The following is a 15,722-nucleotide window of genomic DNA, read 5'->3' on the forward strand; positions in this document are numbered from 1 at the left end:
TTACAATGAAAATAATCATCATTGTCGCATGTCCTTTCCTTAGCTGGAGCATAAGCATTTCCTGCCCAAAAACAGCATTTCAGTCAAATTCTTACTCCACTGCGCCTTCCTTAGTAAACGAAGAACTGTAAGCAGTGGGCGTCCAGAATTTAAGAATTTAATTATCATTATTTTACACGCTAGTAGCAATCAGCGGATGCGTGTATAATATGTACATATATGTAATGCACCGCGTTTTAAATAAACACATAAAATATAAATCTATGGAAAAATAATACACGTAACATTTAATAATACAATAGAAAACATTTGTGTTCGTCTATGCGGCTTTTGAAAGCCCAATCACTTTCCCGGGAAGGCTTTTCCATTGCTTCACAATTCGGTTCGTCAAGAGGTTTTTCCTGGGGTTGAACGTGAAGGAGGTAGTGTTTAATTTGAATAAATGACCTCTGACATGGCGGTTATTATTCCTAATTAACATTATTTTTACTTATGAATATTATATTTCTCTGTCAAGATTAATTTTGAATCGATAAAGTTTAGTCAGATGCTAAAAAGTCTATTAAATAGGTATCATAAATTTCAAAAATCCTAATATAATAAGTTTCTAAATGATCATTTAGCTAATAAACATTCATGGATAATGTAAAAGTGTTTAGGATAATTACTGAAGACTCGTTGAACATGAGCATGTTGAAATTAGCGATGAAAGTAGTCGAATGAAAGTAGTCGAATGAAAGTAGTCGACTACATTGAATTACTAAATGCAGTCGAATGAAAGCCCGAATGCAGTAATGTAGTCGAATGAATTCACTCGAATGCAAATAGACCAATAGGCGTGCGTAAAATTCATTCGACTACAAATAGACCAATGGGCGAGCTTTACGCCGACTATCGAATGAATGAGTAATTTCCAAACTAATGAATTCACTCGAATGCAAATAAACCAATAGGCGTGCGTAAAATTCATTCGACTACAAATACACCAATGGGCGAGCTTTATGCCGACTACTTTCATCGCCAACTAATTTGTTATGACGTAATGGGCACTGGGATCTGGCAGACTTATGTGATGGTTTATATAAAATGCTTTTGTTTTTTTGTAGTTTTGTCAGCACAGGTAAAATACAAATGAATATTACTTAATAAAGTGCATCATTCAACAATAAACATAACAATAAAATAAAGTGACGTTTGTTTATGGGTCTGCTGCTAGTCTATTTGTGTACTTAATAATAATAAAATTGACATCAAATCCATCCGATCTGAAATATCAACACAATAACAGCTGATTGTAATTTTACATGCGTGACCTAAACAATAAATTTGTAACAAAAATATTTTAATTTTCATCCTTTGTTTGGCAGATAAATATTAGGTTATGTCAAGTAATGTAAATATTTCTAAATACCTTAAAGTAAGGATCATGGTTTACATTATTATTGTCATAGTTTAAAAAAAACGAACTGACGTACCTACCTATGTAGGTTTATAAATTGTTGCTCTTTAAATCCGAAATACGGGTGGTATTTTTAAATTTTTTAACCATGTGTACGTTTTCCCATTTGTTTGTTTGAAATCAGTATTAATTTGTTTTAAAAAATTGTTTTTTTGTATTACTGTTTTATTAGGGTTACTTACAATAAACACACGACTTTTTTCGTATTCACGTCCCGGCTTTCCAGAAATAAAATCCGTATTAGAACGTGACTTCTGTTTTTCATATAATATTATTAGTTAAAGTAAAATAAAAATTTAAAATATTTGAAAATATTCTAGAATGCAACTAACTTGAAGTTTTCATACAATGTAGATATCGTTTTTTGCAAGTGTTTATATTGTTAATCCTTTCTATTTGTGTTTTTTAAATTTAAATTTTTAAATCTATGTAACTTGTTTTTGGCCGATGTTATCACATTTTGGTAGAAGGCTCTTTCTTATAAAGGAAAAAAAGTACCTAGCATTCCCAAAGCATGGATATTTCTCCCGAAAAACGGAGTTTGTCTTTGAATAAATTTCTGTGTCTATTGTCTATGGTATACCGGTAATGAATGATTCATTCGAATGATTCATTCGATTATTTCATTCATTCAATTACTAATCATTTGATTAGTAAATTTAGTCAATTATTTTCATCTCTAGTTGAAATGATGAATTTACATACGTTTAATCACGTAATCTGTTCGTGTATTTGCAAGCATCGTATCTTTTTTTAAGTTATTAACATTGTGTTTATTTTGTTTGTGCGAATATTTTAAACCTAGGTTTACTTTTTTCATATTTGGTGTTTGCTTGCGGTGCGTAATATGTCTAATTAATTTTCGAAAGCTCGAGTTCTCCGACCCTCATCATCATCATTATCATCAGCCGTCACTTGTCCAATGTTGAACATAGGCCTCCCCCTTTAGTCTCCATATTTCCCTATCCTGAGCCAACCGCATCCAACCACTTCCTGCAACTCGTCTTATGTCATCAGACCACCTTGTCTGAGGCCTGTCGACACTTCTTCTACCCATTCTGGGTCGCCATTCCAGAACTTTTTTGGTCCTTTTAGAGTCTGTGATTTTGGCTATATGACCAGCCCAGCTCTATTTCTGGTTGGCAGCTCTATGGACCACATCGGTGATCTTTGTTCTCGCTCTAATCCATGAATTGGTTTTTCTGTCTCTCAACAAAATACCCAGCATTCTCCTTTCCATGGCTCTCTGTGTCACTGATATGTGTGTTCTCCGACCCTGTTTATTTTTAATTGTCTATTTTAAATAGACTTCGTTCGCCCACGTCCGCGGCGAGTTTTATATAATTTATAGATAAATATATAAGGTTTGTAAAAAATCTAAATGAAATTACGAGGTCTTGCGGTTTATTTTTTTGAAATTTCTTTCAAAAAATTTCAGCTTCTAGAACAGAACTTTTCAATGTTTGGTGTAACGAACGGAGCATGCAAAAATAGTCGTCATTTGTTTTACAAAGACTATCAACAGCTACACTTAGGCGACAGCCAAATAAATTTTTTGAGGCACCCGAGCAGTGAAAACGGCTCAAAATATATTTGCGGCTGAAAAAAAGAACGCATGAAGAATTAATGTTTGCCTCAAGAGTGTAAGTCTTCCAAATTTCGGCCAAAGGGATGCTGCCAAGATTCTTATAGACTTACCTACTCGAAAATATTTTTTTCATCATTAATTTTCGCGCGTTACCGATTTTTTTGGAAAGGGTTTCTGAACGTTCGAACATCATTGAATCATACCAAATGCTGGGCTTCATTTTAAGAATTTCCAAACCCTTTAAAAAAGCAAATACATTAAAAACTTTATACAACACTTTTGTACGCAGTAATTTTGAGTTTAGATCCGTTGATTTGAGCCCACAATACATAACAAACATAAAAAGGATTGAAAATGTTCAACGAAAATTTTTAAAATACTTAGATTATAAAAACAATAAAACGCTTTGTACCAATAAAGCCAATCCGCCAAACAAAATGGATTTTTTTTCCTTGAAAATAGACGCACTGTATCTGAATTATGCTATGTATATGAATTACTTAATAATAAAGTAGACTCTTTTAGCCTACTCTCCGAAATTAATCTTAATGTCCCCTTTTGCGTGACAAGAAATAAGTATTTATTCCATCTGCCAGTCTGTAGCACTAACTATGCACAGCACTCTTTCTTCTATCGTTCTTGCTTTTACTATAATGCTTTTTTTTCATCTATTGATATATTTTACATGCCCCTTAATTTATTTAAAAATAAATTAAGACTTATTATTTCTGGCTACGATACGATCTCACTTACTATTTAATGATGCTTATACTTACAGACACCTGAACACTTACTCCCACACTAATACACATAAACACACATCTACACTTACTCTCATACAAATACACATAAACACACCCTTTTTTGTAACACAATTTAATAATATGTATGATTCTTATTAAAAACTTCGCTGGTCTGTCTTTAAACCGTATTTTTTAAAAATGTTTTTATTTGATTGTCGACTGTTTGTTTCTTTAAAATAAATAAATAAGCAATAAAATTATCTCGCAAAGTTTTGTGTTACAAATTTAATAATTTACGTACCTTTTTTTTACTTAAAATTTTAATTCAGTTTAACATGTAAATACATTAAGTAAAAAAGGGATAACTTGAATTATTATTTTTATTTTTTAATGTGCTTTTTTAGTTTTTTTACGTACCTATAAGTAGCGCTAGAGATTAAATTAGATTTAGGATATCGGTTGTAGTTTTTTAAAAGTAAATTATTTAGCTTAAAAAGTCATAAAGGTGTAGTTTTGTTTTTATGTTTGGATTTATTTTAATGTTTATTATTTTGCCACCTGTCGCACAACAGATATTGGTCAATTTATGACATGGGTTCTTGATTTCTTTAGCCCGTTTCAAGTATCTTATTTTTTAATTGATGCATATTTTAATGTTTTTCTTACTGTAAATATAAATACAAATATTGTTTTATTAACTACAGTTATTAGTGATCAAGCAATTTTGCGAGGTGTTTAATTACATATTTTATTCGTCAAATAAGACATAAAAAATACATTTTCAAATTAATTAATTGTTTTTTTTTTTTTTTTTCTTTTTACGTGTCATCTTAAAGATGTTTTGCAAAATTTATTTGTTAATATAGTAAGGTTTTCCTTTTTTAACTTCATATATTTTCTACAAAAATGAAAACGAGTATTTCCTACAAATAAACGTGGTTTTATTTACTATTCTTGGAGTATTAACACATGCACTTTATTACGAATATTTTATTTTTTTAAATGAAATTAATTTATTAAGTAAAGATTTCCCAAGCGTTGACTTTTTTGTTCTTAGGATAGTCAGTAGTCAGTCAGTCTTTCAATAATCGTGTCTTTTTAAAGAATAATAATATATTCCTGGGAAATACTTCTTTCTTCAGTATGTTTAAATTTACTAAATTTAATACATGAGTCGACCATTCGACAGCACGAACAAAAAAATTTACAAATTCTCATTTCATAAATCAACGTACTTGCAAATATTTTTTTAGTTGGATTATTTAATTGAGTATTTACTTAATATGTATCGAAGTTTTTCACCGAGAGAATTGAGAACTGATTTATTTTATTTATTTTAATTGCAGACTATTGATGTATCAATGATGTTCGCCGAAGCAGTTCGCCGAACACACAACGGAGAGTCAGTTTCTTACCTTTTCCAAAACGTGCCATATTAAAGTAACCGCTGAGTATACATTATCTTCAAAAACAAATATGGTCTCAATGCGTATAATTACACTGTCGGCGGAACTTTGAATGTTGAGCTGCAAGAGACAAGCAAGAGACAGAAAAGAGAGTTAAAAAAACATACTTTCTATTTTTGTTATTGCGTCGGCGAAAATTTAAAATGCTGTCAAGAAAAAGTGTAAATTATTCAAGAGAGAAGATAATTTTTAAGTATATATTTTTTTATCATATCGTCGATGAACTGCGTTTTTTACTTTAGGCCCTTTTTTGCCTTTTCAATTGCGTCAAATTATATTATAACCTTAATCTAGGATTAACATAGTGATAACATGAATTAAATATTTTTTTACTACTTAATAAAATACTCATCTTTTTAAATATTGTGTTTCTTTTGTTGGGTTTTAGAGAAAAAACTGACCTTTGCCAGATAACATTCTGTATAAAAACATAAAATAAATAAAAAAAACAAACGTTAAATAAACAAATATTTTTTTTCTTTTTAATCGGGTTGTGGTCCCGTGGCTAGTGTCTCGGACTCACGGCTCAGAGATCCGTGATTCAAATCCCACTCTGTGTAACATTCACCACTCTGCCCATATGAACATCTATATTCCTTTAATTCTTTTATCTGTTGATGTTTGTGAAGTTAAAGAGCTGAAAAATTTATTTATGCGGGTGAGATTCATCTAATTAAATTATTTCATCTACATACTAGTGTGTAAAGTGGCCACTTAAACCAGCCATTGACAGGTCATAAGCCCTGTAGATGCCTAGATTTCTATATTACCTTCTATTAAATGTTCTTCATAACTGTTGTAATACTTTTAAGTAAAATAAGTTAAAGTCATGTACCTAAATAATAATTTATTATGTAGCATTTATAATGTAAGAACATAAGAAAATATTCAACTCTAAAGATGCGATTTTACGTAACGAACAAAATTTTGTTATGTTGCAATTTGCCAATTTAACTGGGCATTCCTTGGTAGACAGAATCACTTTGTACAACACTCATGAGGTATTCTGAAAATGGCGCTTTATAAGTTATCCATAATAATAATAATAAAAGACTCATTATTTAGGATACTTTTTTCGTTTTCGCAATGTAAAAAAAGATATATAAAAGTAATAATTAATGCAATAAAATTACATTACTTATTCAAAGTATAAATATTAATCTAAATTAATTAAGTTTTTTCAATAAGTTATAAATATTATCAGGTGAGAGATAATATTTCTATTACATAAGACGCTGAACAGAGAACACCGGTAGGTACACAAAATAATAAAATGACTTATCACTAAAAATCGTTAATAGTTATGGTAGAAGATTTTAATTGCTTTCAAACTTTTTGAGTTATTGTCTATTGCTATCTCTTAACTTACCAGTTGAAGATAAATTCTCTCGGGCGCTTACGAAGATACACTACCGACCCCCTACCTTGAAGTTTTGATGTAAGTACATTGGTTTATACCGACGGGTATAGTACGCCTCGATACGCATATCTACGCATTAAAAGTGACCAAAAAAATATCCCACTGAGCAATTTTTCTAATAATTACGATTTATTTAAATTTTTAATCGTTCTGAGTTTGGCACTTTTTTTCTTAAAAGCCTATTGATAATATGAGAGAGAAATGCGTAAATTTTCGAAGTCGAATTGAATCCCGAAATAACTGTCAGTTTTGAAAACGAACGCCTAGATGTGCGTATTTTGTGTCCAAATTCTGCCCTATTAACATTCAAGAGCACCTAGGTGTCAAAATGTTGCCACTATAAAAAATCATTCAGTTATTATATTTTTTCCATATGTTTTACCTTCCTGAGTATACATATCGAGACATTAAACGAGACGCTCGGTAGATAAACACAGACGATTGTTAAACTAATCGTCTTGGTAATTGTCAAAAGTCATATAAAAATAATGTACAAGCGAGCATTTTTTGCTTGGGTTGGGATTTATTGGAGTTCATAATCGCTTTGAAGTAGGCACTTTTTACCACAGAAGCCTATTTAAAATATAAATGAGAACTATTTTTAATTTAATGCATTAAGGAACGGGAATTATTTTTTCCGGGTCATTCATTGGTTGGATTCGTTCATATGACGTCGAGATGACAAGTTGGTAGAACATACCGAGGTAGATAGAGATAGTAAAGAAGTTAAGTCTACCGTCTCGATATGTACAGATGAAGATGGCGTTCATAATCGTGGCACAACTTTAAATTTCGGAGAAAGTAATGAGTCGCAGAATCAATCCATTAAAGCTAATACTGGAAGAATTTACACAAAAAATGGACCATTTTAATACGTGTCACCATTGTGGATAATAACAGGGCCTGCATTAAATAAAATAATAATATTATTATAGACTAGAAGTCAACAGTTGACTATCGCCGACTGTTACATGCTGAAGAATTAGGCACTTCGGGCCTCATGTAAAAGGCCCTCCAGGCCTAGTTTTATCGGCACTAGGGGCCTCAGATGATTAGAATTTTGGGCACCTAGAAATATCGTCCTTTTGGGCCTCACAATTTATGTTTGTTGTTTGGAGTAATTTTTATGTAATAAAGATTAGTCTGTCACTCAAAATAATGCTAAAAATAATAACCACACAAAATTTACAGAAATATTTCATGTCTACGGAAAAATATCGGTAAAAATAAAAGTGAAGACTGTTATTTTAAATAATAACAGCCAATTGTCGCCGACTGTTGCATGCTGGTAAATTCGTCCCTTCGGCACTCATTTAGTCGGCCTTAATGAACCTGTCCTCTTGGCCTTATTTAATTGGCCCTACGGGCTTCTATATAAGGGTAACAGAGGGGACTGGATGCACAAGGTAAACAAAGAAGAGAGGAGAGGAGAATATCAAAATGTAGAAACAATTAACAAGCTGCCCCAGAATGCTCGACAGAAAATTGTGAAGGTAACATATGTAAATAGCAGAGTAACAGAGGAGGCTAGGATTAAATCATATACAAAATCGAACCTCGACTTATAATTTTTATTTAAAAAAAATATATATCAGAATAGCAGATAAGATTATTAACAAATTATTGTCTCAGGGTAGCAGAGATGAAAGGAGAATAAAGAAAACGTTAAAATAATTAACGCTCCGGATGTTTTGCAAATGATGTTATATTTAAGCAATCAAATATCATAGTTGCTGAGGAAACTAGAATATAATAACATGGCAAACGAAATGATCATGCCCACGTTATTTATAAAACATAGTACATTAACCAACAGGCAGGGCTGCTGCTAGGTCCAAGCAACTTTAAACATTACATACGAAGAAAAAGTAATGAAACGTCACCCGCGACCACTAAATTTTCTTTTAACCCTGCCAATGACATGTCATACTACCTGTAAATGCCTAGACTTTCATATTTTACTATCAAAATTGTAATAAAATTATTTTTTTATAAATATGAATGGAAAATCCGGAGCTTTTATCGGGACGCATTGGGATAAAAAATAATAACTAAAACTATTTACCAAAAATATTTATTTAAAAAATAATAATATTAAAAAACATTTACATACAAATAAAACTTCAGATAACAAAGAAATAAATTCTAACAGATTAATTTTTACATTATTTTTAATTGTGTTGCATCCTAAATTCCATTAATAAACTGATTATTTAATTCATCCAATAATCAGTTTAACAATAAATAAAAAACACATTTTGTTTAAAGAGTACCTTCTCAAATGTTTATTCTTACTTCATTGAGTAAGAAGTATATTTCCAATCGTTTTATTTATAGCTTTACTGCGTTTATTTAATAATCTTCGATTCAGAGTCTAAGCTGTATTATTAGTTTTTTTGTAAAATTTACATAAATAAGTAAATTCATTATATATTATTTAAAAAACAACGAAGTGGAATCATGGAATGTTTATTTTATACACACTAAAATGAATTGATATTTTTTAATTACATTTTTGCAAACTTGTGAAATCGGTAATTCAAATTGATTTTTATTTGCATAACTTTATAATAAATAAACTTGTTTTCTTATAAATAAATTTAACTTGTAAAAATACATAAATATATATGAATTATTATGAATGAAGGATAATTGATGAAAATTGACTTAAGTACTTATTTTACACTTACATCGTTTATGTATTTGATCGCCTATTTAGCTTTAGTGATTTTACCAAACCTTCTTTGCTTAGTATGCATCAGTTGCAACTGAAACCGTAGTATGAAAGGTGAAGAAAGTTATTAGAGAAGACAGTCAATATGCAGTCAAAAATATAATTTGTCGTGAAAAGTAGGTAGCTAGTGCATTTTACCAGTGTTACCAAATATAACTTGACAGTTATAAAAAGATGAGCAGAAATAATAGATAAGGTAAAATCGCCGAGCTATCAATACCTCACAAAAACGTCATGGGATCTCTACAAATAAAATCCTTTTCGTTCACACAATATCTAATTAATAATATAAAAAAATGTTTTTCTGATATTGTTTTCCTCGTGTCCGGATAAATAAGAAATTGTTGAGTAGAGGTTGGTCATTTTGCCTGCCGTGCTTGAGGTCCCGAGTTCGATTCCTGGCAAAGCTGTCATAAAACGTTTATTATAAGTGTGGTTTACACTAATATTAGATGGCCACTGGACTGGGACGTGGGACGTGGGACGTGAGATATTTTGACTTCACGAATCAAATGATCGTAATATGCTGCATTTGGAGTACCAACGTAGTGCCCCAATAACCAGTATGTGCAGGTAAGGCAATAATTATAATAAAATAAATTATTATTTTCATTTGGAGGAAATATCGATGAGTAATAATAATATGAAATAAAAACAGTGATCCGATCGAATCGCCCTTCTTTCGTTTGTTTTTTCCGAGCTTAATTAAGAAGACGCGTTAACCTTTGTTCTTTTCATATATGTAACTTAAATGAACCTTTATATAAGTAATTCTATTTTTGACTTCCTTGTTCCATCAGGAGCTCTCGTTAAAGGACTTCCACATACGAGTAGCAGGCGAAAGGTTTCAATTTCTTTACAATTCGTCGTGTTTAGGGCCAGAGAACTCTGAGTGGCTGATGAAGCCATTCTTGTCTTTGTCTTCGTGTTGGAAGATTTCCTCCACCAACTTGTCATGATCCTCCAGCATGCTCTTGATATCGTCGCTCTGGGGCTCTCCGCCATCAGCTGCTACCATTTGTTTCTTCAGATACTCGCTTACCTAAAACAAAAACGGAAAACGTCATCAGGTTCTATGTGACAATTTTGCAATAAATTTAAATGCTTACTCGCTTTAAGTAAGCTTCACTTATTTAGCTTCTACGTACATGTACCTATGCCTCAGATAATTCTCATTGTGAATTTTCAAAATAAAATTGAGGTCCCACTGTAGCCCCAAATTTTTATTTAAGACGGCTGCGGATAAAATTAAAGTTGCAGATCATACCACCGTAGAATAGCACTACGAAGAGGAGAAGAAGTTAACGAGTTTCAAGTTCTTATTTTGTTACTTTTTATTTAACGATAGTTTTATTTCAAAGCTCTTGATGGGACCAGCATAGTTGCATTTTCTCTTTTTGTACCCAAAGGAATTAAGTGGGCGGCTAAGAAGGGTCCAATTAAAATAATTGACATTTTATAAATACATATAATCCACGCTCGCTTCTTAATCGGAGGATATGGCGTCTATTTAAATAAGATAATGAAGAAATATAAACGGCAAGCATAGGCAGAGTTGTGATTATCACACGGCGTGTAAAGTATTCACTTAAACCAGCTAAGAAGCGGTCCCTGTAAATATCTACGCTTCTATATTCCCTTCTCATCGGGGTTTTCCTTCTCTGTTGAGGTGTCAATAATTATATTATTTAAAAAGTCCACAAGAACACTATACCTCTTCGCGTGACAGCATGTTATCTTTGTCTGCATCGATTTCTTTGAAGACATTAGTTGTGGGTGGTGAGTCCCCCATGTTGATAAGTTCTACCTCGAAATGAAGAGTGGCTCCTCCAGGAATGACGTTACCAGCTCCTCGGTCACCATAGCCAAGGGATGGAGGGATCACCAGCTTTCTTTTCTCGCCTGAAAATGACAAACATTCAAGAAAATAAATCAATCCACTTGACAAGATTTGTTTTTTTGTTCTCTTAGAATAGATAACCAAGGGTTCAATTGTGGGAATTCTCTTTTTAAAATTTATTCATTTAAAACCATTTGTTTCACTGATTAGTTTATCGAATTGACGTACATATATAAAATACATTTTTTTACGCCTAAACATATTATAATGGATAGCATAATTACAGCGATAATTGATGTGTTTTTCACGTGATATAAGTAATAATAATCCTGCTTTACTAGTTAACATCAAGTGTCTTTTGTCATGTTTGTCAACGTTTTGGAAAATATTGCAGCAACCATCATCTGGGCTGACGTGGACCTAAAGTATGGACGCTGCAATGCTCTAAGAAGCGTCAGCCAGAGGGGTAAACAACACATGGTATGATAATAATAAAAAAAAGACAGTTTTAAAAAGGGTCGTGTAAATCTAAGAACTATAAAAAATACATATAATTTCGACTTTGCCAAGAGTCAAACCTGGTATTTCTTATATGATAGCCAAATGCGTCATTGACTTAAAATGAGGCGTTCAAATTGTACTATACAAGCGATTTCTTTTCATTTATTTATAAGTAAATCATATATTTATGTATATAATTCCTCTGTACGTGTGATGTCACCGTACTCCTCCTAGACGGCTTAACCGATTTACGTGCGGTGTTCAGAGAAATATAGATCTTTGCGCTGTGCGTGTTCGTAGATATTAAAATCTTCAATCTAATATGTAAAACAGAAGTAAGGAGCATAAATGTTTTATTCATCGATCTACCAGGGTTGCGTTCGAGGAGAATGTATTTACAAAAAATGGTAAGATGTTGTTTTTTTGTGTTTAAAAAAGTTTGTTTTTGAATGTTTACAAACAGCATTCGTTTTTTGTGGATCTCAATCAGATTCTTCCTTAAATTCCTTATGATTTCTACCCATTTATTCCTTTTTATTGGATTTTTAGTAACACTAAAATAATATTAAATTTAATACATTTAAAAAAATCGTATTCCTACATAAGTACACCCCTTTGTTGGTGAGACGACCGGAGTTTGACGTTTGCAAAAAAATGCCATATTTGAAAAAATATTTATTTTATGTTTTGGAATTCAACCATAAACAAGTACCTCGGTACCTACTTAAATTCAATATTATTTGAATATTAACAATTTTTAGTTTTGTAATTTAATCACAAACAAGTACCTGGATACCTACTATCAATGAAATGTCTTTTCCCAAGGTAATAAATAGCAGGCAAGCCAACGTTCGAGCAGGACAACGTCTGTCGGGTCCGCAAGTGTGTAATAAAAAACAATGACAATGTACATTTCCGGGAGTTACAAAACTCACTTCGGGACTCAAGAAGATTGTTTTTTTTAAAACACCGCAAAAGGCCACGAGACCCGAGTAGGCCGTTTCACGCGTGCAACGCTGATCCATGCGACATTGCATAGCCGGTAAAATTGAACTTTTGTATTTATCCGGCACAGTAAAAAAGCGCACATAGGAAGGGAACACTGGAGCAATTCCGTTTCTTAAGTATCGATTCGAATATTCGAAGGTCGATTCTAAGTCACGAGATCAAATATGTATATACTCGTATATATCAACATAGTATGCAGCGCGCAAAGAAGGTGAATAAATGATAAACAACGTATTTTGTTACGATTATTGAAATAGGTGGGTTTATGCCGACTTGAGAACCGGTTTAACTGATTTTAAGGTAAAATTATTCATTAACAAATATATCAATACGAGGGCGTTTATATATTCAAATTAATATTTCAAAAAATCTTTATTAAAATTATGAAATTACTTAAAACCGTTTTAAAGACGGTGGGTCTTCCTATCGGTTTCACACACACAAAAAAGTTCAGACATTGTCATTAATCTTCATAACCATATAATAATTTAGGGAAAGTGAGGTTTGTATGAAAAAACAGTGTATGCAAACAACGCAAATGTTTGCCCTAAAACAAGTAACCCGAGTGAATAAGAAAATGAATGAGTGCAGGGGAAGCGAGGTTTATATGGAAAAACAAAAAGGTACAATTCTAAAAAGGTAAATCTAAAATTAGTCTAGGCATTTACAGGGCTTATGACCCGTCACAGACTGGTTTAGTCAGAATAGTGAATGTTACACAGTGTGTAAAGTGGCCACTTTAATAGTCATTGACAGATCGTAATCCCTGTAAATGCTTAGACTTCTTTATTCCCTTATTTAAAATTTTCTTCATCTCTGTTGTAATATATTGATAAACCAAAATATTTTCAAATTTATTTTTTATCAGATTTTCAAGAAAAGGTCCAGCTAGAAGTTTTAATAAGCCCACACCTTTCAATTTGAGCATTTCATTTTCAATTTTGGTCCGTAGGTAGTTTATTATTCGTGTAATCAAATTTAGTTCATTCGAATCAGCCGCATTACTACTATCTAAAAAAAGCCAATATGATGAAGTTAACAAAATAAAATCATTATTTATCTTACCAACACACATGTCCAATAATCCCAGGTCCCATCCCTTGATGACTTGTCCAACTCCAAGCTGGAAGGTGAAAGGTTGATCGCGGTCGTAACTGTAAATAACAAAGCAATAAACCATTATTCATTTGAAAAGGATAAATGTAGATGGTAAAATCATATGGGATTCAATAATGAGAAATCGGCGTACCGCAAGGCTCGCGCCTAGAACTCCTGCTTTTCATTTCGTTTGCAAATGAATATTCAACAGCATTTGTAAAATCAATAAACAGTCTACAAAACTTTGTGATTTAGGTTTTAGATTCATATTGCTTTACTGAAAAATTTGGTTTGATACTGATTGTATTCTAAATTTAAGCTTCTTCTTAAGCTTATCATTACATTTATTACATAAAGACACTGTATAACTTTAATTATAAGGGCATTTTTATTCATCTTCCCCGTCATAATTTCCTTATCCAAACCCAGTGGTCTATAAGGCACTGCATTGTCATTGCGATTTCATTATATTTTCTAGATTAATTTTGTAAAATGGAAGGTAGAAACAAATATTTCACGAAACCCTGCCAGGAATCGAACTCGGGACCTCAAACGTGGTAGGCAGGATTTTTATCTGATAGCCATCGAGTCAAAAACTCTTGTCTCCCGAATAAACACAGCTCTTTTATATTCACTTTAAAAAAAATCTTTGACAAGTTTACAAGTCTACATACATATTACGTAGATATTGTAAGGAAAAAAGTGTAAATGCAATTTATAGTTGGTCGTAAAATCGAAACTGCGAGTTAACCAGAGTTGGGAAAAACTGTTATGGTTGGACGTTGTTTATTTTATGATATTTATCCGATACTCTCTCCCCCGAGAATCTAAATTTATGGCGAGAATCAAATCCCGCGGGTTTCGAGAATATAACTTTAAACGATTTCATTTGGCCCAGCAATACACAGAAACGTTAATAAATATTATATGCTCGAGTATTGAAGTATTAAGGTTTGTTATTGATAAGGTTTAAAATTTACACAAGTTGGCAATAAATATAAATCAATTTTGTGCAATAGCACACAAATGGGAAGATAGCAAAAGAATTGGAGGATTGGGTGATTTGACGATTCCAAAAATACTTGTCCACAAATCAACTCGAATTTTACATTTAACTAATTCGTTAATTTTGTCAGCCTCGTGGTGTAACGGTCAGCGCGTTTGCCTGCCAAGCAAGAGATTTCTAGTTCGATTCCCGACATGGTTGATATAGAATATTTATTCAAAGGGGTATTTTCACGACAGAATATTTCACAGTCCCCGGACTGGTACCTGAAGCGTAAAACTGATAATTTTATCTGCATTTAAGAAAAAAAATATCAAGATACGCTGCGATAAGTATGCCAATGCAGTGCCCTATACCCGAAAGGGAACGATGAATTTGATAATATGAATATAATGGAAAATGATATAAGTTGTGTTAAATATTATAGTCTACGTAGAATGGACAAAAGTAAAATTAGAATAGATTAACGTCAGTATTATATGGATGTGAAAAGTAAGAAGGTTTCGTCCACTGCCGAAATTCGGTATTTGGAATCCGGTAATAGCAATGAGGAAGTTCAGTGGTTTTGAAAGCAAATAATATTTTTTTATGTTCCTGAAATAACTCCGCGTGTGACGTCAGAGGTTCTTCTCTGTCAGTTCTCCCGATTGGCTAGTTTACAGTAAGCAAACCAAATATCCTTCATCGCTCTCATATTACTGGTTCATTCATATGAACCAGTGACGTCGTTTAAACTAGTGCGTTTTTATTAAAATACTTTTAATATTTTTTTCGTACATTTTCAAGAAACTTTGCATTACAATTGAATGCTCTAATTTTTACCGCCCAAGAAAATATTTTTTGTATCCAATTTCCCGTA

General features: G+C 32.1%; 2 protein-coding genes across 4 annotated transcripts in view; one reads left to right on the forward strand and one right to left on the reverse strand.

The window, feature by feature from the left end:
* Positions 1 to 5,617, forward strand: part of LOC148279106 (ribose-phosphate pyrophosphokinase 2-like) — a 43,291-nt gene extending 37,674 nt beyond the window's left edge. For all 3 annotated transcript variants that reach the window (XM_088230436.1, XM_088230438.1, XM_088230437.1), the window contains one exon: positions 5,137 to 5,617. In XM_088230436.1, the coding sequence (XP_088086562.1) occupies positions 5,137 to 5,229 (93 nt within the window). In that variant the 3' untranslated portion in view covers positions 5,230 to 5,617. The remainder of the gene's footprint in view (positions 1 to 5,136) is intronic.
* A 3,116-nt stretch (positions 5,618 to 8,733) lies between these two features.
* Positions 8,734 to 13,939, reverse strand: Fkbp14 (peptidyl-prolyl cis-trans isomerase Fkb14). Its single transcript, XM_088230439.1, has 3 exons — positions 13,825 to 13,939; positions 11,125 to 11,312; positions 8,734 to 10,452 (listed from the first exon to the last, which is right to left on the reverse strand). Exons 1-3 carry the CDS (start codon positions 13,937 to 13,939, stop codon positions 10,267 to 10,269), a joined length of 489 nt encoding a protein of 162 aa, XP_088086565.1. The 3' UTR covers positions 8,734 to 10,266.
* Positions 13,940 to 15,722: the final 1,783 nt, after the last annotated feature.

The sequence above is a fragment of the Micrasema longulum genome, unplaced genomic scaffold (genome assembly GCF_059751315.1).
Source record: "Micrasema longulum isolate JH-2025_06_02 unplaced genomic scaffold, ASM5975131v1 h1tg000765l, whole genome shotgun sequence".
In the NCBI taxonomy this organism is placed as follows: domain Eukaryota; kingdom Metazoa; phylum Arthropoda; class Insecta; order Trichoptera; family Brachycentridae; genus Micrasema; species Micrasema longulum.